The sequence below is a fragment of the Siphateles boraxobius genome, unplaced genomic scaffold (assembly GCF_051911475.1).
Source record: "Siphateles boraxobius isolate OS27281-9 unplaced genomic scaffold, OSU_SipBor_1 6, whole genome shotgun sequence".
Taxonomy (NCBI): Eukaryota; Metazoa; Chordata; class Actinopteri; order Cypriniformes; family Leuciscidae; genus Siphateles; species Siphateles boraxobius.
Genome location: NW_027509186.1, coordinates 21,505,816 through 21,527,350, shown reverse-complemented (window position 1 = coordinate 21,527,350; position 21,535 = coordinate 21,505,816). Strand labels below are relative to the sequence as shown.

The window sequence follows — 21,535 nt, the reverse complement described above, 5'->3', positions numbered from 1 at the left end:
ATATTCTTTGAGATTTCCATCCCTATTCATGATGCACCCACTCTTCGGACGATTATATATATATATCCGGGCTTCTCTGTGTTTTGATGTGTTTTCTTTTGCATGCTCAGGACCATCTGTTTTATGCTCCACTTACATACTATGGTCTGCCTGGAGTTATTCAGCAATACATTCCTGCAGCTTCCCCTCCACAGTGCCCCAAGCAGTGCTCACTGTCAATGCCAGGGCCTAATTAGGACACCGATTCTCTGTGCAGATCCACACGTCTGGGTTATCCTCAACCATTCACTAAATCCTTGTAGTAAGAGAATCATGCTAAATCAGTGTCCACATTAGATTTATGTGGGTACAAGCTTAGTACGGCATATGGCCAAAAGTGCAATGATGTTTTTCTATTGCATCCTTTATTCTTTCATCAGTTATTTGAATCTCTATATGTGTCTGAGTAGCTGATCAAACTGAATGGACAATGAAAAATGCATGTTATTGAATTATTGATCATGCGTGGTGTAGCAAATTATGGGCCATATTGATGACATCCTCAGCCACTGTTTTGCACTCTTATCTCAGTCAATATGTCAAACTTTGCACTCAGTAACAATCCGTTTTAGCCCTAAAAAAAGCCCTTTTTTAAAATGATGCAGAATAAAGGAACCGTGCACCCAAAAACATCCCTAGTAACAGAGTATTTCTACAATGGCATCGGACAGCTTTGCATCCGTGCCAGTACTGGTGTCCATATACTATGTAAGACCTCAGTAAAACATAAGCTGAATTCAGATAAGCATACTACTCTTTCTTTTTATTAATAGTATATAATAAAAAGAAAATGCATGCACCATGAAAAAATTTTTTTTTTTGTACAGAACAGACAATTTAGTCAGAATTGAATTAAAAAAAACTCTATCTTTATGGGTGAAGCTGTTTGTTGCATTGTGCTTGCAAACGCACACAGGAAGACATTTTCTTGGCATGTGCAAACATCAAACAGATATCTTATGCATGCAGAATGTCCAAAATGGGCTGTGAAGCTCTTTTCAAAACCCATGGACACATGAGCTTGCTTTGTTTTTGCATATATAACACTTAAAGGCCGTGTAATGCATTTAAACATGATGTGTACATAATATGGTTTATTTAAAGCACACACAAGATGTCCGTTAGTGCATCATTAAAAAGCAAATTCACATAGCATAAATGTCTTAAAGGCATCCACTGAATGTCCTTTACACTTTATAGAACGGTTTACAGACATAAAACATCTTTTAAATGAAAATACTTTTCCGTCAGCATATTAGTGCTATCAGGAAAAAAATGCCCTGTTAAACTATTGTCTCAGTACATATATTTTGTATTCCATTACAATAAAAGCAAATATTACACTTTAAATCACTCACATATTGCGATTTGGAATTGATATTTGGTTGGGACCCCAACAGCGAGTCAAATTTAAGCTACTTTTGAAATTTTCAGCATCCAACAGTATATGGATGCTGGGTAATATCACTCCTGCTGGTGTGACAAAACGCTTCTTATCTCCCTCCTTCATTACTTCATTAATAATCTGCCAGCCTAAGTTATTTCAGGCTGAGATGCATTCACTTAGGAACAACCATGCGTTCGTCGATCTCTACTTTTATAGTCGTGAAGTGTATTACAAAAGAAATCTATCAGGAAAAGCTTTTTTGCTGTGAAAGCTTAAGAAGGGGAGGCTGGACGTGTCTCATTCATCAATGTAGCCGATAACTGAGTTGACAATGTTAATAGCAGCATGGAGCCTATGAAATTGATGTATCTTCATCTGTATAGTAATAATAAGCAGGGTTCCACTATATGTCCTTTAATTCAGTTTATTAGCATTCATATTTTGCACTCTCAACCATAAATATTCACCACAATCCAATGGTTATGGAAAACCACCTAGTTTCAGGCAGCTGAGAACAGACTCTTTCTTTGATAGCAGCATATAATATTATGAAATGTACTTGATTTTTAGTGTCTTGTTCAGCTCTATTTGTTTGCTTTGACAATAAAGTCTGATTTTGAAGAGATAAAAGGATACAAATAAAATGATATGAAAATTAGCTTACAGTGTTAACTTAACACAGATATATTGTACTGTGAAGCTTTCAGGGTCATGGATGAATTGTTGAACAGACAGGGATTCAATTAATTCATGCACATTGTTGCCGAGAATGAATCAAATTTCAGGAAGTTTTCATGTGCATACGCTGCCTGATGAAACGATGAAGAGCTGAGAAAGATGACTAAGACAAGATGCAGAATATGGGCATTATCATAACAGATTATAATTAAAATCTTGCATTAATTATATTCAAAGCTCAATTTAATTTGAAGAACTCATGTCGTTGTTTTCATGAAAAGCTACGTTTTCAGGATTCTAACCAGACCAATGCCAACTGGGTGATGTATTTATGTAGATTACATGTGTGCAAGTGCAAATTCAGCACGGTATTTTAAATTTAAAAAATGTAAGGCATTGTGGATGATGTCTTGCCATTATTGATTAAGACATTGCAGCGGCTACATTTGATTTTCAGAGGGGTAAAAGTCCAAATCAATGAGGCTTGATTCAGTTCTGGGAATGTTAGTATCCTCGCGGACTTGAGATGGATGTAGAGCACGTCCCACTCATCCATAAGAACTAGGCCTGCACTTAAAGGAGGACACCAGTTTATTTTGGACCTGAGCAAGAGATTAATTATTCTGTTTAAAATATTTCCAGTGGATAATTAGACACGTAGGCCTACTGCATTCACTCTGTCTGGAAGATTCTACAGCTAATCAATTTGGTTTAGTTTTAGACTAAAGTGCTGGTTAAATTCCAGGAAATTGTAACAATTACATATAGATGCATCATAGTGCAACACTGATGTACCAAAACATTTGAAAAGGCCTTAAAAGCAGATTAAACAAGGTCTAAGGTCCACTACCATATAATAATTGTTGAAAATGAATCAAAGATTCTACATTTCAGTGGACCCATGGTTGATTTAATGCTTAAACAGAGCATCACAAATAAACACCTGCATGCTTCAGTACACTGCCAGTGCTGCGAGTGTGAGATCCTGCTGAGATCAAGCATTTATCCTTATGCAAACACATAAGAGTTGAGGTCAAAGGTGTGGAATGTACAGCTGTAGACTCTAAACTGCTCAAGTTAACTTGATTAAGTTTTCCAGTCACACAAACAAACCTACTCTAAAAGAAAAAAAGAAAGGAAAAAATGCATGTAAAATGTACATGCATGCTGCACATGAATTATTTAGACCATATTCAATTATGTTATAATGTTTTAATAATAGAGGAGGCCGGGACTAAATGTCACACTTTTTTTTTACCATGAATATTTCTCAGAATGTTATTTGATGTTTAGTCACATAACTTATCATCTGCAAAATAATATGTCGACTAGAAGAGAAAAGAAGAGATACACTTGACCAAATAGTGGGGCATGTTCAGACCCAAGATGGAAAAGGTATACACAATATATATATAGTTTTTGGCCAAAACTGAAATGAATAAATGATAACATTTTAAACATATGACATCCTCACCTGTCCTGACATTTAGGCAAAATCCCCTTGATCTTAAAAAACAACAACAAAAAAATTGCTGTTACTTAACATTCCTACAGATTTGCTAGGTGTTGAACTTAATGGTGAGAAACTTATTTTTTTATGATAAAGTATCCTACAAAATAAAATAAAAATAAAAAAGCATGACTGAATCATTATGAAAAAAATATATTTATTTACTATTCTCATGCTAGGCATATGGACTGCAAAATTAAACTTTACACTTTATCTTTTATATCTAAAACTTATTTCAATGCACTGTAACAACAAATTATAAACTTTGTAAACTGTATAATATATTTCTATAATATACTGTACATTGTATACTGTTTGACAGTCCTTGTTACTGTGCATTTTTCTTCGATTTGAAAAACGATTGGACAGCGAATCATGGCTCTCCTTTCAGGCTAGGGACTCACTTCAATGGCAGGTGCTAATTGGATGGCTTGTCTCGCGTAATAGCTATGGGTTAGTGGGGCCCCTTGCTCTCCATTTCGGCTCAAGAGCTCCGTGGACTGTCACTGTCTTTTACAGTATCGTGTAGCCCAAATGGCGCCAGCTTCCACATGCAACAAGGGCCTGTTTATTGTGGCTGGACCTCCGTCTCTTCCTCTCGTCCGCTGATTGGCTGTGCTACTTCAGAAGCGCGACGTGATTGGTTCAGAGACCTGTCATCGGACTCGGACTAGACGGGTACCCAAGACGGCAGGGTTGCGCGTGTGCCTTCCCAGGTCCTGGCAGCACCATCCGGCGAGGGGGTGAGGACACTGGCTGCCAGTTTTATGACTGCAAGAAACACTGGATGTTCTTAATTTGAGTTCTTCTTCACTGGATATACATGCCCACGATACTGAGAGCAAGCACGCGGCACGCCGGTGAACGAGCACGTCGTTATCGATGGGGAAAATAAGTTGAGAGCTTCGGAAGAATGTTTCCAGGAATACGGATTGCTCCGTTGATCAGCGTGATGGGTGTTTCGAGGGGATTTTGACATTTGGAGAGGATCTGGAGGTATCCATCTACAGCTTAGAGCTCGAGCGCAACAGAGCGCCATACTGCAAAACAAGCTTTCCGGATCGATACAGTGTAGCAGCAGCCTTTTCATGCGGGGGAATTGTGCGTTTTAATGGAAATGTAAACAAGTAAACTGGCGAGCAAGTACCAAGTCAGCAACGGTGGCCTGATTGAGATCCACGTAACTTCTGCAAACTGCATGCAGCCCTGGCGGTGGAAACAGGGCTGGATGAGCCCAAAATGGCAAATATGAGGAAATCTAAAAGATGAATGTTGCATTCCCCACGTAACTTGTACTATTCGCCTAATTTCCCTTTCCATACAAGCCCGAGTTTAGAGCAAAGCAAGGTGCTCCTCATGCCTCAAACATGAGGGAGATTTAAGGCCGTGCGGAATTGATTTATTATGGGGGGAGCGCATTATTTTGATTTAATCCCTCTCTCCTCTTTTACTTTTCTTTTGTTTATCCTTCGCGAGATTTTTCTTGGATGTCCGCGATTGTCATTTTGCTAGTCTGGAACGTATAACGCAAAAGATCCTCCGAAGTAGGTCAGATCAAAGCTGGAGAGTTGTTAGTATGACACCTTTTCACACTCATCTTGATGTAGGCTATGCCGGACATTTATGCTTTGATTTTTTTTTACCCGTCGTTTGGCTCTATGACGGCCAAATGAGAGTTTGACATCTTGGCAGCCTCCCTCTCCATCTCGTTCGCCTATTTGTTTTGTTTTTCCACCTCTCATTTTCTGGCTGTTGAGTGAGTGAATGGCTCTGTGCGGAACGACGGCTTCCAATGCCGCGAAAATGATGGCTGCGTACAACGGCGGAACCGCGGCAGTGGCAGCGCATCACCCGCACCATCACCACCAGCTGCCCCATCTCCCGCCACCCGCCCACCTCCACCACCATCATCACCCGGGCCAGCATCACCTCCAGCACCCCGGCTCGGCCGCCGCCGTGCACCCCGTACAGCAGCACGCTTCCACGGCCGCAGCTGCTGCTGCTGCTGCCGCGGCGGCGGTGATGCTGAACCCGAGCCAGCAGCAGCCGTACTTCCCCTCGCCCGCTCCTGGTCAAGCTCCGGGGCCGGCGGCCGCTGCAGCCCCGGCGCAAGTTCAAGCCGCCGCCGTGAAGGCGCATCATCATCACCACCACCACTCGCATCACTTACAGCAACAGCTGGACATAGAGCCGGACAGACCGATCGGATACGGAGCTTTCGGTGTTGTTTGGTAAGTGATTAAATCACATTGTAACAACTTCTGTCAATTAAAGTTAATCGTTTGTTGCTGCTGACGATTTCTTTTTTTCCTTTTTTCCTTTTGACTTTGAAAGTGCTCTTTAAAAGTAGGCTAATGTGAAAATAAAAAAAGTTACAAATAAAGAATGCATCTTTGGGAAGTATAATTAAAATGTTGTACACTCTCATGAGATGAAGACTCGAGATACATAAGACTAATAGAAAAAAAAAACTGTTATTCCACACAGAGCTGGTCTCCCCCTCATGGGTGCCGCCATGTTGATGTCACATGACCAGCTGTGGCGTGTAATTGACCAATTTACTTACAGTAATGCTGCCTTCTGGTGCTATCAGAATAATCGTAAATACTAGTTTCATAGTTTTGAAAAATGTGACAAGGTTTGAATGTGACAAGGTTGTAATCACGACTTAAGAAGTGTCACCTGAGAGGAAGCATAATACACCACTAATACTTACTGACAATATTAATATGTTTAATCAACTTGATCCCCTGAAAAAAAAAAGTAACTATTTAGCGGAATGGCAATTTTGTATGAATTTGTACGGAAATGTGTGATAGGTAAGCACGAAGGCCCACCCCTAACCCTAACTGATTGTACGAAAATGTAAAAAATTTGATTGTATGAATTATTCACCAATTTGCAGAAATGTAAAATAGTTATGATTTGCCATGAGAGTGTGTTGGTTTACTTTATAAAATGCTTTACAAAAAATAAACATAAAAGTTCAATATAACAGCAAAAGAGTGATGGTATGGATCAGCATGTTCACAATCTATTAAATAGAATGAGTGGACAAATAGCATAACAATGATCATTTTGCCTATTGTGACAAGAACTGAATAAAACCTAAACCTAAACTTATAGAGTGCACCTTTAAAGTGTTTTACCTGTCAGGTTTGTTAGGATGGAGAGGTACCATATTTTTAGGTTCCCGCGTGACAGTTCAATGGGAATAAGGGACAGCTTTTAGCAAAGAATTTAAGATGTACACTAAGTGAACATCGCTCTACTTAAGGGATAAGCTGACTTAAATGCTCAAGATTTAATTCATGTCAGTTTGAGTGTCTTTGCTTCACTCCATGTATAAACCTATAGGCACTGAACCTATAAATATAATGTAGAAAAGTAAAGGGATCCTTCACCCAAAAATGGACATTCTGTCATCATTTACTCACCCTCAAGTTGTTCCAAACTTTTATGAGTTTCTTTGTTCTGTTGAACACAAAAGAAGATATTTTGAAGAATGTGGGTGATCAAACAGTTCTGGTCCCCCATTGACTTCCATAGATTTTTTTGTTGTTGATACTATGGAAGTCAATGGGGACCAGCAACTGTTAACCATTTTCTTCAAAATATCTTCAAAAAACTCATACAGTTTGGAGCAACTTGATGGTGAGTAAATTATAAAATAATATTTTTTTGGTGAACTATCCCTTTATGTAAGTGCCTAGTAAATAACTTGTGAATTTCTTCCTGCCACAACCAAACCAGTTCACAGGGCAATACAGTCCAAAGATGAAAAGTTGAGTAATATGTGTAATTCTTTAAGGAAGGAGAGTGCTGGTTCTCAGAATGAGTTTGTAACTACAAGGAAATGCAATATCCTTTTTAAGCACACACCCTCCTTTCCTTGTAGAAGACTCAGCCACAGCTTCTGTTCAGAGCTTAATCTGAGAGTTAATTCTTGGGACAAGCAATATATTAAGCACAATAGACAAAATGAATATAATGGGCCATTTTCATTCTTTGACTTTTTCTAGCACATATATTGGCTCTCTGTGTGTTTATCCAAAGGAATCGCCTGTAACTGGTGCCTGCAGAAGGTCCACAAAACTAGGGGAGCTCTCATCAACTGCCACCCTGCCTACCTCCGCCCATGCAATCTTAGCCTGACCTTTCCTCAAAATCGCTTCCTGTTGCTCATTGTCTGCTTTTAATCTGCACTGTTGCTTGCTGGTTTATTTATAGCTGTCCTCCAGAGGCACGACCATCGAGGAAAATCATTTAGGGTTTGCGCCCTCTTAAAGGGGGTGTGCAGACTGCAGAACCATGGGTAATTAAATGGATAATTTACCCCAAAAGTTACAAATTGACAATTCTGTCATCATTTAATACCACTCATGTTGTTCCAAACCTGTATGACTTACTACTTTGGAATACAGAACAAGATGGTTTGAAGAAATGTGCTATCTTGTACATTTAATTTCAATCAATGGAAACTGGAGCCTTCATGATTTCATGCAAAAGCATGAATTTCAGTGCATAATAATTTCAATTTCAGATTGTTTGTCATACAAAGCTATTGCTTGGCTTCTGATGGCTTAAGATAAAGTCATATGCTCATATTTGTTGATAATTTGAGGTGCTTTTGCACCCTTTTTGAACCTAATGCATAAACATTATGGGAAATGTACCAACACAATGTTCTCTCACCATTCCTGATTTTTAACAAACACTCACAGCGTTTGTCTCGGACTTGCAGCTATCAGCGCAGAAACGAAAGCTGCTGCTCTCCGTGTGTTTCCTTAAAACACTGGGTGTAAATGTGTCTCCTTCACCTACTTGTGATCCTATCGGCCAAAACGTATCTTAATACCAGGTGTAAACAGGGCTAAAGACTTTGTAGGGATCCTGTCAATTGGAACGTAGGTCCTGTGCTGGGATAAAGGAAGAGTTAATAAAAGGAGAAGTGTGAGCTTGGTCCTTGTGTTAGCTATATAGAAGGCTGTTTTGGATGGTGTTTTGCATTCTAGTTAGTGCCCTTTCATTCGTGCAGCTGCAAAAGTTTAGATAAATTGTTTTTGGCCCAGTCACAAAGTGTGTGTGTCACATACTGGTTCTGATGCAGATGGAGTTGAATTTAATTATCTTATATTCTAACTATACATAATCTATATTATCTTTTTGCATCTGCTTAATTGCAGGAAATAATGCTTTATTGAAGTAAGCATATTGTGCAGTGATTTTGCAAACAGGTTTATATTACATCCTGTCTTCAGAATGAAATTGAAAGCGAAATAAAATGGAATATAATTTATGGTTTATACTAAAGAGACCCTGCGTGTGTTGAGCGTTACTCTGTCATATTCTAGTCTGCAGGAAATGAAGTGCAAACTGCTGGGTCTGATGCTTTCTGGGAAAAACCCATATCTGTCATTAATAATAATCTCAAAAATGTCACTCTAGTATGATTTTAATAGTGTGGCGTGCTTATGTGGAAGATATAATGGCATAACTCTCTCTTGATGCTCAGTCAAAAAGTTTATTTTGAAACCCCTTGGCCTGCATGTACTGTTTACGCTTGTAGTTTGAGATTGACTCATAGTGTACGTAAACAAATTTACGGAAAACAGGTGCGCTAAATGCTAAACCGCTGTAATTTTAGAAGGCTTCAGTTGATGGTGATGCCTCATTTGTGGGTTCTGGGAATTCCATGTGTGTCCTGTATTATGTTTTGTGTACCTTCATGTGGCATATTGTAAGTCAGGTTTAGGATGCAGCTTTGGTCACTTCTTGCCTCTGATAACTTTACATTACATTACTTAACTTTACATATACATTTTACATGAAAGAATTTGGCCGACAATTTTATCAAAAGTGACTTGCATTGCTTTCAAGGTAAATGTTTTATTAGTTTCCCTGGGAATCTGTGCATGAAATGATTTGTTTGCTATTCTCAACATGTTCCCTAATTCAGAAGCAAGTACACTACCCAGGGAGTTCTAAATTTCTAATGCTCTCACTGTCAAAATTGTTCCAGTGAACTTCATTTTGCTCCCTAGAAATTCCCAGAATGCACTGTAAAAGCTAATAATCATGGGTTTCTCAGTGTAACTATTTGTTTACTGAAAATGATGTAAAGTTAGCAGAGGATAAACACAAGTGTGTGTGTATATATATATATATATATATATATATATACCTGTTTTGCTTAGTAAAATGCAGAGGAAGTACATTTTTCACATTGACACTGTACTTTTTAACAACTACAATGAATATCATTGGCATTTATACCGCAATGGCTTTGATATACTAGCTATGTTTAATGTATGATCTTGCAGTCGTGTTGCAGGTAATTGTGTCATCAGTGTCTTAATGTTTTGTGAATCAAGGCCCTCGCTAGTGCCCGAAAGATATACTGATTCACGACAAGGAGAACTTAGGAGGCGAGTGGAATGACACAGTCTGTTGCCAACAGTTTGCTCGTATTTACATTAACAAACAATACATATCATAAAAAAAACAGATTTGGCCTGTTCAACCTGCGTCCCACAGGCCTCCTGCTGCTCAAACCAGATCCAAAAACTGAGACCTACTAGATAACAATATCTCTGTCTCCATCTTAATCACAGCCCTCATGACTTACTTGTATTTTTACACGTGCAGCCTCCATCCGTGAGCTGTTAGAGCCAGCGCTGATAAAGACGAAATGCCAGACACATGCATTTGCATGTCATGGGTCCCGTATAATAGGCTGTTGTTTATTTGCAATTGGGTTTAGTTGATTTTCCCAAAAAATTGGGTTGAACTGTGGTTCTACACTATGCCCCCATAAGGCCCCTGTCTCTCAGGGAAGAGGCATGGCTCTGCACAGGAATGTATCTGAGTCTTCGCTGTCCATTAAAGTGTCAGCCGGTCTCTGTTGCGCTCACGGTTTGATCTGTGCGGGGAATGCTAGCATGGTCACGGACAACTTGAATTAGGCCTGATGTTCTTAAGATCTCGTCTGGCAGATTGATGCACCAAAAATATGCAAAGTCTCTTTCTTGTCATGGCTTGGTGGAACTTCTGGATCCTGCTTTGTTGATTGGCATCATTAAACACGACACAAAAGTTCACAATGCTGCTGCAGATGCAATATAACGTAGCCAACAATGAATAAATAAACTTTCGTCAGGTTAGATACTGATAATTAATCACTTAAACCCCTTTATCTAAACCTCTCTACACACCTGCCGGACTCGCGCGTCCTCCATGTCTGTAGTTTTTTAACACTTTTCACTCGTGTTTGTAGTTCTAACCGAATCCTCGTCAAACGCGCGATGGGTTGTGGGCAGTATCAGCCGTTAGAGTGTGCATCGATCTGCACTTCGGATTCTGACCGGACCATCCGGGTCTCTTTGGAACACTCATTTCAACATACTACAATTTGGAACGTACTAGTTCTATTTTCGAATACTATTTAGGATGGATAGTATGCAAATTGGGACGTAGCACACGTCTCTAGATCAAAGGCATCCATTTCTGCCTCTCGCGCTCGCCATGCGCAAGCCCAAACAAGTGTGTGCGGCGTGCCTGTTGTTTTGTTTCCGGTCAAGCTATCCGGTGTGGTGTTGCAGTTTTTCTAACGTTGCTAGTTGTTGCAACAGCATGTGAAAAAAACGACAAAGTTTGCTTGGCCAAAAAGAACGTTAATCTCGCGATAAAAAAATTAACGCCGTTAAAATGGGTTTGCGTTAACACTGTTAATAACGCGTTTAACTGACAACACTAATATATATATATATATATATATATATATATATATATATATATATATACATATACACAGTATACACACACACAAAACTGAATGGTAGTGTGTGTGGAATAAGGGTTATTACGCAATAATATTAAGGCTTGATTTTTAAAGATGTATGACTACTTTAAAATTGCATAGAGTCCAAATCTCTGAAGATCACTGAGTTTTCTTTTATAGAAGTACATGAAGTTGAGTTTTGGGAGAACTACTGGAAAATGAGTGCTAGCTGTAGCTGCTATTGATGTAATGATTATTTATTCCCTTCTCCAATGTAATTGTAAAATTTAAATGAAATGTGAATGTTTAAAGTTTAATGTTTTTTGGAGAGGAACCTCATATCCTCCTCGAATGTCTCCCTGAAATGAACCAAGCTATTAAGTTGCTGATCAAACATGCTTAAAAAACATTCGAATATTAAATATGATTTGTCATGCGGTGTGTTTTTTTTTCTCCCCAGTGTGATGAACAGCACGATTGAACTCGAAACTCTATTATCTAAAATCTAACAATGTCTTAATTAGTCTGATGTGATCATTTATCAATATGACCCCCATAATTGAAAGAGTCATTACATGATTGTTGAGTAGATTTTAACTTTCTCTTTTCAACCCTTGGTTTTGCTGCAGCTTTGTGTGTGTGTGTTTTAGGCGAATTATAATGGAAGGCGTCCTGGTGCTTTTATACTTTGAACTTGAAAGGCTCACATACGGGACAAGTTTTTTTTTTTACAACCACAACAGTCAGAAGCAGCTCTTAAGAGGCTCTGGGCTTGGCAGATGCACAGACCGAGCAGAGAAACAGCTTACCTTTGAAGTGTAGGGGGTGAAAGAGTGCAGGAGTGTGTACGTTAACCCTTCACTCGCCTGCCTCTGTCAGCCTATTCTGGGCTTTTATTCATGTTGATCTTGACTGCACTGCTGAGAATGAGTCTGTTTTGTTTTTCTTGTTGTTTGGATGAATGCCACAAAGAAATGTGTAGGTCATTTCACCTCAAAATCAAAAAAAAAAGTTTTTATCAAGTTAAATATCAAGTTAAAAAAAAGCATGAAATTGCATTTTCATTCATTTGTTCGTTCGTTCGTTCATTCAATCATTAATATGACATTTCTTAATAGTTTTGTGAGATTCAGCCATTTCCGCTTCGTCCTCTATTCGTCCTCTTTGGCTCTTTTTCGGTTCCTACCTCTTTTTCTATGCTTATTAAAGTGTAAGTGTTTGTTGTGTTATTTCAATAATGATGGAGATTTCACCAGTGTTCCTAAGGTCAAAACGGGGGAAATGCACAAGACTTTCATAGAGGATGTGGCTGTGTATTGTGTCTGCTGTGGAGCAGAGGTCCAACTGCTTTAGCTTTAATACTGTGAGACCACCTCTTCCTCAGAGAGCAGAACTGTTAATTAAAAAGCCCTCTGCTCAGACTGAACCGTTCCATTTAGAGCTCTGACACCCCTGACACTTTTTGTGCTTATATTTATAGCTGTCCTATTAGCTGCCCGCTCTCAATTCGGCCTAAAAGCTACCTGGATTTCTTCTGAAGCATTCTATGAGGGAGTGTCATAGATGCAGTTTGGATCTTCCTCTGTCAGATTTGAATACAGAAACAATATCCACAGACATGATGTCTTTAATTTGAATATATTTCTGGCCATCTGTCTGGTTTGTTTGCCATCCATTCAAAACAGACTTGTGAAACACACCCTAAGCAAAACCAGTCCTGTTTATGTACCCTTTAAAATTCAGACATTCTTGAATGGGATTTTTATTGTATTTTTTTTGGTTTGAAAGGATTTTATTAAATGCTACGCAGTAAGGCTGCACACAATTGAAAAACACTGACATTACGATATCTTGTTTTTCTGCAAAACATATTGCGATATTTTAAAAAAATTAACCAAATTACTTGGAGCTATATTTGGAAAGAGTTAATAATTTGTTAGGGAGTGCATCTGCATTAAAAAGAAAAAGAAAAAAGAAACTGAAAAAGCAAGCCATCCTTTTAGGGTTGAACGATTTGGGAAAAAATGTCAGTGGGTTTACTCATCAGAAGAACTAGTTTAAAAAAAATATTTTTCCACTTGATTGTTCATAGGCCAAATTCTTATTGTTTTTGACCCATTCAATATGACTTTAATCGTAACTATTTTTTAAATAAACAAAATAATAAATAAATTGCAATAATACTATTACTGTAGAGTAAAAAAGTCGAGGATTTAATAAGAATAATTGAAATAATTGTATTCTATAATACAACTGTAAAATCTTAATTTCTGCATTTTCAAACGATAAACCATCTAGCTTTTATTTCGTCCATTTGTACGTTAATGCAACTTTATTGTGTTATCCTTGACAAAGAAGTTGTAATGGAGTTGTATTGCTCCTTGTGGCGAGCAGGACGAGGCCGTAGAATGTGAACGATATGATATAATTTAGCAATACAACAAAACTTATGCAACAATGTATTATTTTAGGGATGACATCACTGCGCACACCGATTTATCAGTATAAGGCCAAATTAAAACGGGTTTGAGACAGCACATTCTGCACAGATCTTTTTTTTTAACGCATATTTACTTTGTCACACAGTGCAAAAACTGGATTGAAACTTGGCTAATGATACTAAAATAATACTGCTGCATGCGTGTAAATGAACACCGCGCTTCACTCTGAAACCCAAAACCTGCAGCACATATTTATTTAAATCGCAGACTTCGTGATCGCATTAAGGATATTGATTTTATTTCGATATTTCATGCAGCCCTGCTGGAGTTTGGAGGCAACAGTGGCTTTAGCTTTCTCCACTGAGCTGCACTGATGACATGGAGCGCAGGCAAACGGGTTACTTGACTCAGGCTTGAGTCAGTCAGTGTTTGCCTTAACACTCCTTCTGAGTGTGGTGGCGAGAGGCCAGGGATGCCCCCACGCTGTGTGCAGTGGGCCGCTCAAGCATGACTGTCCTCAGGGCATCACCAATGTTTTTTTCGTGATCCTCAGGCTCGTTTTAGAGTCCGAATAGCAGAGATGCTCCGGGGGAGAAAAAAACGAATATCCGGTAGTGTGATAGCAGATGGGGAGTGATGAGGGACTGTAGGAAGTCGGGGAATGTATGGGTGGGAGTGTCTCTTTTGTCGTAATTATCTCTTCAGCCATTTCCTCAGCACAACAAACACCACCCTGTTTTTGGCCCTGTCAGTATACAGTTTGATTAAGAGCTCTGGCTTTTCTCAAGCTGCTTCTAACTGGACTGAGCGTGATTGGTTCTTGGCGAAAGCGGGAGGAAGTGGCAACAGCATCTGCCATTACTGAAACCATCCTCAATCGGAGAACTCCCTGGATAATAGCATCCATTTGTCTAGAGCATGTTTTGGCATTCATAAGTGGCTTCAAAGGGTGATTGAGGGTATTGTTGTAATCTGGACTGATTTGTTTTTTCTTCATTCCCTAAAATCAAATTAACCACAAACCTCACTTTCACACATTACTGAATATTTAGACTACATTTAGAACTGGTATGTAGGGTTTATTTTTTATGTTATTTTCACTGTTTAGAGTGTTTTGTTTGTGTTTTGGTTGTTGAGGGTTACTTTTTAAAACCCACTTATAATCTATTAAAATCAAAAACTTAAAATGAATATCCATTTTAACACCTAAATTCACTTAGCATTTAAAGCATTTAAAACAGTTGATTTGAATCTATTTAGACAAAATAAAGTTGAATTATCAGGCATAATAAGAAATAATTATCGGTTTGTCGTATCAGTTTAATATTGGTGCATCCCTAGTTATATAGTTTTTCCTGTCATAATACTGTACTCTACTGTTCAAAAGTTGGGGATCGTCAGTACAAATTTTTGAATCATGTTTTTGAATGAAGTCTGTTATGCTCACCAAGCCTGCATTTAGTTGATTAAAAATGCAGTAAAAACAGTAATAATGTGAAATGTGTTTTGTTTTAATGTATTTTAAAATCTGATTTATGCCGGCTCTAAAGGAATATTACTCCATTCTACAGTGTCACACGATCCTTCAGAAATCATGCTAATATAAGTTGGTGCTCAAGGAACATTTCTTATTATTATCAATGTTATCAATTTTTAGGATTATTTAATGAATGGAAAGTCTGAAGAACACCATTCATTTGAAATAATAATGATAACAACTTTTAATAAATGTATTAAGTGTTACGTTTGATCAATTTAATGCACCCTTGGTGAAAAAGTATTAATTTAAATTACTTTGATATCGTGATATAAGATTTTGTCACACCCCCAACTTTAACCACATCCATAAGTCTGAGTTTTGTGTAACTTGTCTAAAATACTAAACAGTTAGTGGTTATTTTTCTGTGTAGTCCGAATCCATAGTTCCTTTGGGCCTCTTTTCCAAAAACTAGCATTCACAGCTAAATGATTTGGATATAAGAACAGATATATGCTCATGTTTTAGCCATATCCTGTTGTGAATCCTCGTTTCTATTCTGCTTTCAAGGTTGTGATCTGATCTAACCTAGTTAAATACTGTTTTATCAGTTTATGACTGTCCTTGTACTATGTCCTGTTAGCAAAGGCTCACAAATGGGATCTGGGTTTCTCTCACCGAGTGGCCCTCGATGTTGTGATCGTGAAAGAGTGTGAGCGGGCTCAAGTGTCCGGACTGTCCACCTTAGGGTGTGACCCTGTGCTAGCACTGCCACTGTTATCAGTGTTCAACACATTCTCCTTCTTCGTCATTCACAGTTGCTGCACACGCAAACACACACCCACTCCAGAGCGTGGACAGATCTAGAAGCAGAGCCCAAGTCTTCGCTGGCGTTGGGTCTAATGAGTGCTTGGGGCCTCTGTGAGGAAATTAACCATGCAGTTCCACAGCCAAACAAACCACAATCAGCCTCCGATGATAACTCATCTTTTAGTCTTTTTGCTTTCCCATGATGCACTAAAATGTTCCTGCCTGGTCCCTGTATGCTTTCCATTTTCTCTCCCAAGCTCTATTGGCAATTTGGCACAGCATGGTATGCTTTCTGGTTTGTTGGATCGTTGCACGCCAGACCGGTCACTATTTTTAATAACCCATTTATATTTGATTATTATTATTATTGATAATCATAATGTAAATCTTAAACTATTATCCTATTTCATATTTTATATACTTAATTTACTGTTATTATTATTTATTAATAACAATAATGTTAATAATATATTATTGTGTTGTTAAATAAAAACATAAGTATATTATTACTATTAATTAACTTTATTTTATTTATATACTTAATTATTATTATTAATAATCAACAGTGACAGTATAAAAATACAATACAATTTTTTTGTTGCTAAATGATAGTAATAATAATGTGCTTGCCTTTTATTATTTTAATTGTATATTTAATTCATTTTTAGTAGTAGTAGGACTATTATTATTATTGTATTGTTTTTGTTGATGATGATGATGATGATGATGATGATGATGATGATAATGAAATGTTGATCATTTTAATTTAATATTTATATTATATTTGATTTATTATTATTTATCAACAATGACAGTAAAACAATAATAATGTAATGTTATTTTAATTGTTGCTAAATAATAATAATAATAATAATAATAATAATAATAATGTGCTTTTATTATTTTAATTTAATTATATATTTAATTTAGTAGTAGTAATAATACTATTCTTATTAGTGTATTGTTTTTGATGATGATAATAATAATAATGAACTTATAATTATTATTTATAAGTAATAATTAATACTTATTATTTTAATTGTATTATATAAATAATATTATAATTTATATTATATTTCATTTATTATTATTATTAGTAGTAGTAGTAGTAATAGTTGTAGTATTAAAGGAAAAAAAGAAATAGCCTATTTTAAATATATTTTATAAATGAAAAAAAAAATGTTTTTTTTATTATTTGTTTACAAAGCCTGAAGTAAACATTCGTTGATATAAGTCCAGTATAAATAAAAGGCATCTTTTTAAGATGTATATTTGTTAAAATAACACTGGAAGTGACATGAACAAAACAGGCCTCTGGTATTCCACCTTGCACTTTTCTGTGTAGTCTATGGTTTGCTTCGCCTCCCCCCACCACCTTCTTTCAACCTGAAAATCCTCTCTAAATTACTGCTGTTGTTAGGCTACCATATGTTCGTCTCTCTGATCCTATTTGAATGGGTTTACCTGAGGGGTTGAGTGGGGTTGGGGGCAGGGTGGTGTGGAATGTGAGCGGCTGAAGGGGCACATGCAGGACGTGCCCTCGGCTTGGCACGCTGGTGTCCCTCCCATCGTAGGCATGTGAGTCCCACAGCACAAACACATCACAGCAGAGCCGCCAGTTACTGCAGCTTGACCGTGGCCCCTTGGATGATCCTCTACACACACACACACACACACACACACACACACACACACACACACACACACACACACACACACACACACACACACACACACACACACACACACACACAGGAACACTCAATGTATATATAGCCAGAGGGGCCTGTAATTCAGAATCTAGTTTCACTAATGGCCTCGTGAAGATTTCAGGCTTTCCGGCTGACTAGAGGAAATGTCTAGATTGCTGGAGAAGAGTTCTGATGACAAAAATGGAATAATAAGGCCATTATTATGGCAAACCATTTATGAGTCAGTTAAAGTGATAATTCACCTAAAAATGAAAAATTGTCATATACTCACCCACTTATCGTTCCAAACCCTTCAGACTTTCTTATGTAGGGCACAAAAGGAGATGTTTGGCATAATGTTCATGCTACTGTTTTTCTTACATTGAAATGGAATGGGGATGAACGCTGTCCAAATGGCAACTTCAAGCCTTCTAAAGCCATACGACAGCATTGAGTGAGGAAGAGAAGATCAGTTGTACTTTAATAGTGCCTTTTTGTCATTTGACCTTGAAAACATTCATCCCATAAATTTGCATTGTATTGCAAAAGTGTCATTAAAAGAGTGTTTATGCTGGAGCAAGCTGTTTACAATCTGGCCCTAAGATTGCATGATGGTTAAAATTTCATTTCCCAGTCATGTTTTGCTAGTTTGTTGTGCTGTAGCGTACAGCACATGCTATAAGCTTAGCCATTTGGCATTAACAGCTTTGAGAGATGAAGGAAAGGTGGTTAAGTCGCTCAATGTAAAACGGCACCAGTCACACAACAGGGAGCAGCGAAAGAGCCTCACATGTAAGACTTTGTATTTATCGTCTTCAGAGAGCCACTGTGCATATGCTCACTCACTGTGCCTTCCTCCACATGAGCTTTGTTTTCCCGTCCTCTGGGGTGCTTTGAAGAGAGATAAAATAAAATATTTGATTCTGGTTGGAAGGAACAAAACAAATAAGAACAAGTATGGATTAGAGAAGCACTTTCATTTCTCCCTTACTGTTAATGGCTCCCTTTAAATTAATACTTCCCCCAAATGTTCCAATGGCAGTAAGCCCTCCCATTGTCTTGCTGTGTATTTCAGCTGCCAAGCCGGAGGGAACACAAAAGAGTTGCACTATAATCCATTATCTGCCATCTTCCCCTTGGGCCTCCACCGTCTCCCTCTGATCGATTCTGACAGTGCCACTGTCGTGTGTGTGTGTGTGTGTGTGTGTGTGTGTGTGTGTGTGTGTGTGTGTGTGTGTGTGTGTGTTTGTCTGGGTGTGTTTGTCAGTCTGGGTGTGTTTTGTGTGTTCTGTCACTATACTTTAGTTTACTGCTCGTCCAGCATGTTTGTAGTTTAAAATTGGGAATTTGAATTATTAGTGATACACCAATTATGGATGCATAATATACTGGTATTATATTCGTTCCGGCTGATATTTGAGTTCATGTATATATATTATTTCATCCAAACACTCAAACAAAGTTGTGATGTTGGAGTCGTCATTACATCTCAGGGGCAAATAAAGCTGGATATCTTCAGCATAACAGTGCGGTAGGCCACATTATATTTTTGATTAATCCCAGAAGGACCATAGATAGAGAAAACAGAACAGGACCAAGACATGAACCTTGAGGAACCCCTAAAGAAATAGGGTGGGAAGATGAAACGGAGCTTCCTAGTTCCACCGCAAAAGGTTGACCATATAAATAGGAGGAGAACCAGTATAAGGCAAGTCCCCTAATCCCCACCCCACTCCTTCAAACGGTCAAGAAGATCCCCATGATCCACAGTGTCTAAAGCTGTGCTAAGATCAAGATGCACTAAAACCTACAGACACAGACAGCAACGCTACAGGGAGCAGCGAATGAAAGACTTTGTATTTAACAATAAAAAAAAAATTGTAATAATTTAATAACTGTAAAAAAGAAATGAAACTTTGCATTATAATGTTGTGATGCCTTCTTAATTTATTATATGTTTGGTATTTTAATATCGGCCGTTAACTAGGATTTGCACCAACTGTTTTTTAATTTTTTATTTAATGTTATTATGTTTTACACATATAAATATTCAAGTCCATTGTTTGGTTAGTTAACATTTTCAAGGTCACAGTAGACAAAAGAAATTGACAACTCAAAGTTTCTTCAAGTTGCAGCATGCATGCTTTCAGCATAATTCTTTAAAGACTGTTAATTGTTTTAAGAGGTGTATTAGCAAACATTTCTTTCTCTCTGCCTGTGTGTAAAATTACACTTATAACATCTTTTCAGAAAGGGCAATTCTTTTCCTCAAGTTTTGCACTTCTACCATCTCAAATCACTCATGTTTATGTAAAAATACAAACTGGAAAACACTATATCTGTTGATTAACCTAAATAGTAATTTATCAGTCAACATGGTTGAAGCCTTATATAATTTCAAGACATTTTTCATTGCAATTTCCAATTAATTTAAAACATACAGAAGAAAACAAAAACGATTAATGAGACAAGAAAGACAGTCAGTGGTATCATTTAGCTGATTGCAGACTACTAACAAAAGAACAGAAAAAAGATGCAAATCATCTGAACAGTGCTTGAAAGTTTTCAGGTGTCTGACAATAGGATCATGGAAACTTTCTGGAAACTTTTTCAAAAAAACAAAACAAGTAATTAAATGTACAATAAAACTACCTAAATAATTGCCACCGTCTCCACTGCATGATTATTTTATATAATGTTTTGCTGATTTGATGCTCAGTTTGATTGTGAAGCAGGTCTATAATTAAAATGACCAGTTTCCTGGTTTTTCTTTTTCTTTAAGCTTAACTTTGTAACTAAACCTACAGCAGTAGTGCAGTGAGTGGTCTTCTGTTTTTTTAGGGATGGGGCCGATCCGATCCAGTATCGGTATCGGCTCCGATACTGCCATTTTTGCCGGATCGGGTATCGGTCAGACGAGGCCGATCTAAATCCGATATTGTGTGTTTACTATTGTGTTAATGTTAAGCCCCACAAAAGCATTATAAAGATCCATTAAGTGTTCGTGCACTATATTATAAGTGTTCTGAAGCCATTCTATAGTACAATGGGAGATAGAAATGAATATTTAAGTAATTAAATTCAAGATCACGTAAACTTTTCCCTCCGCTGCGGCTGTCAATCATTCTCCATTCAGCATTCAACAGCGCGGCGCGTTCGGTTATGACGGTCAACTCGATGAAACTCTCCAAGATGATTCAATGTTACTATTAGTATACTTGATCTGTAGACAAAGCTCTATGGTTTTGTATAAAATGACTATCTTGCTGGACTTGCTGTACCTTAATCATGTTACTTTTTACCGTGTGTCTGTTAGATCACAACACTGGAGAGCACTATAATTGTTCTTCACAGTAACTGAAATTTAAAACTGTTAAAAGAAAAGGCTGAATAAACTATTGCGTAGATAGATACTGTACAGGTCCTTCTCAAAAAATTAGCATATTGTGATAAAGGTCATTATTTTCCATAATGTAATGATAAAAATTAAACTTTCATATATTTTAGATTCATTGCACACCAACTGAAATATTTCAGGTGTTTTATTGTTTTAATACTGATGATTTTGGCATACAGCTCATGAAAACCCAAAATTCCTGTCTCAAAAAATTAGCATATTTCATCCGACCAATAAAAGAAGTGTTTTTAATACAAAAAAAAAAGTCAACCTTCAAATATTTATGTTCAGTTATGCACACAATAGTCAATACTTGGTCGGGAAT

At 37.6% G+C, this 21,535-nt stretch overlaps 1 protein-coding gene across 1 annotated transcript in view; it reads left to right on the top strand.

The window, feature by feature from the left end:
- Positions 1-4,119: 4,119 nt before the first annotated feature.
- nlk2 (nemo-like kinase, type 2) overlaps positions 4,120-21,535 on the top strand; it is a 97,678-nt gene continuing 80,262 nt past the window's right edge. Inside the window, exon 1 of the mRNA XM_077208145.1 lies at positions 4,120-5,845. Within this exon, the coding sequence (XP_077064260.1) occupies positions 5,379-5,845 (467 nt within the window). The 5' untranslated portion in view covers positions 4,120-5,378. The remainder of the gene's footprint in view (positions 5,846-21,535) is intronic.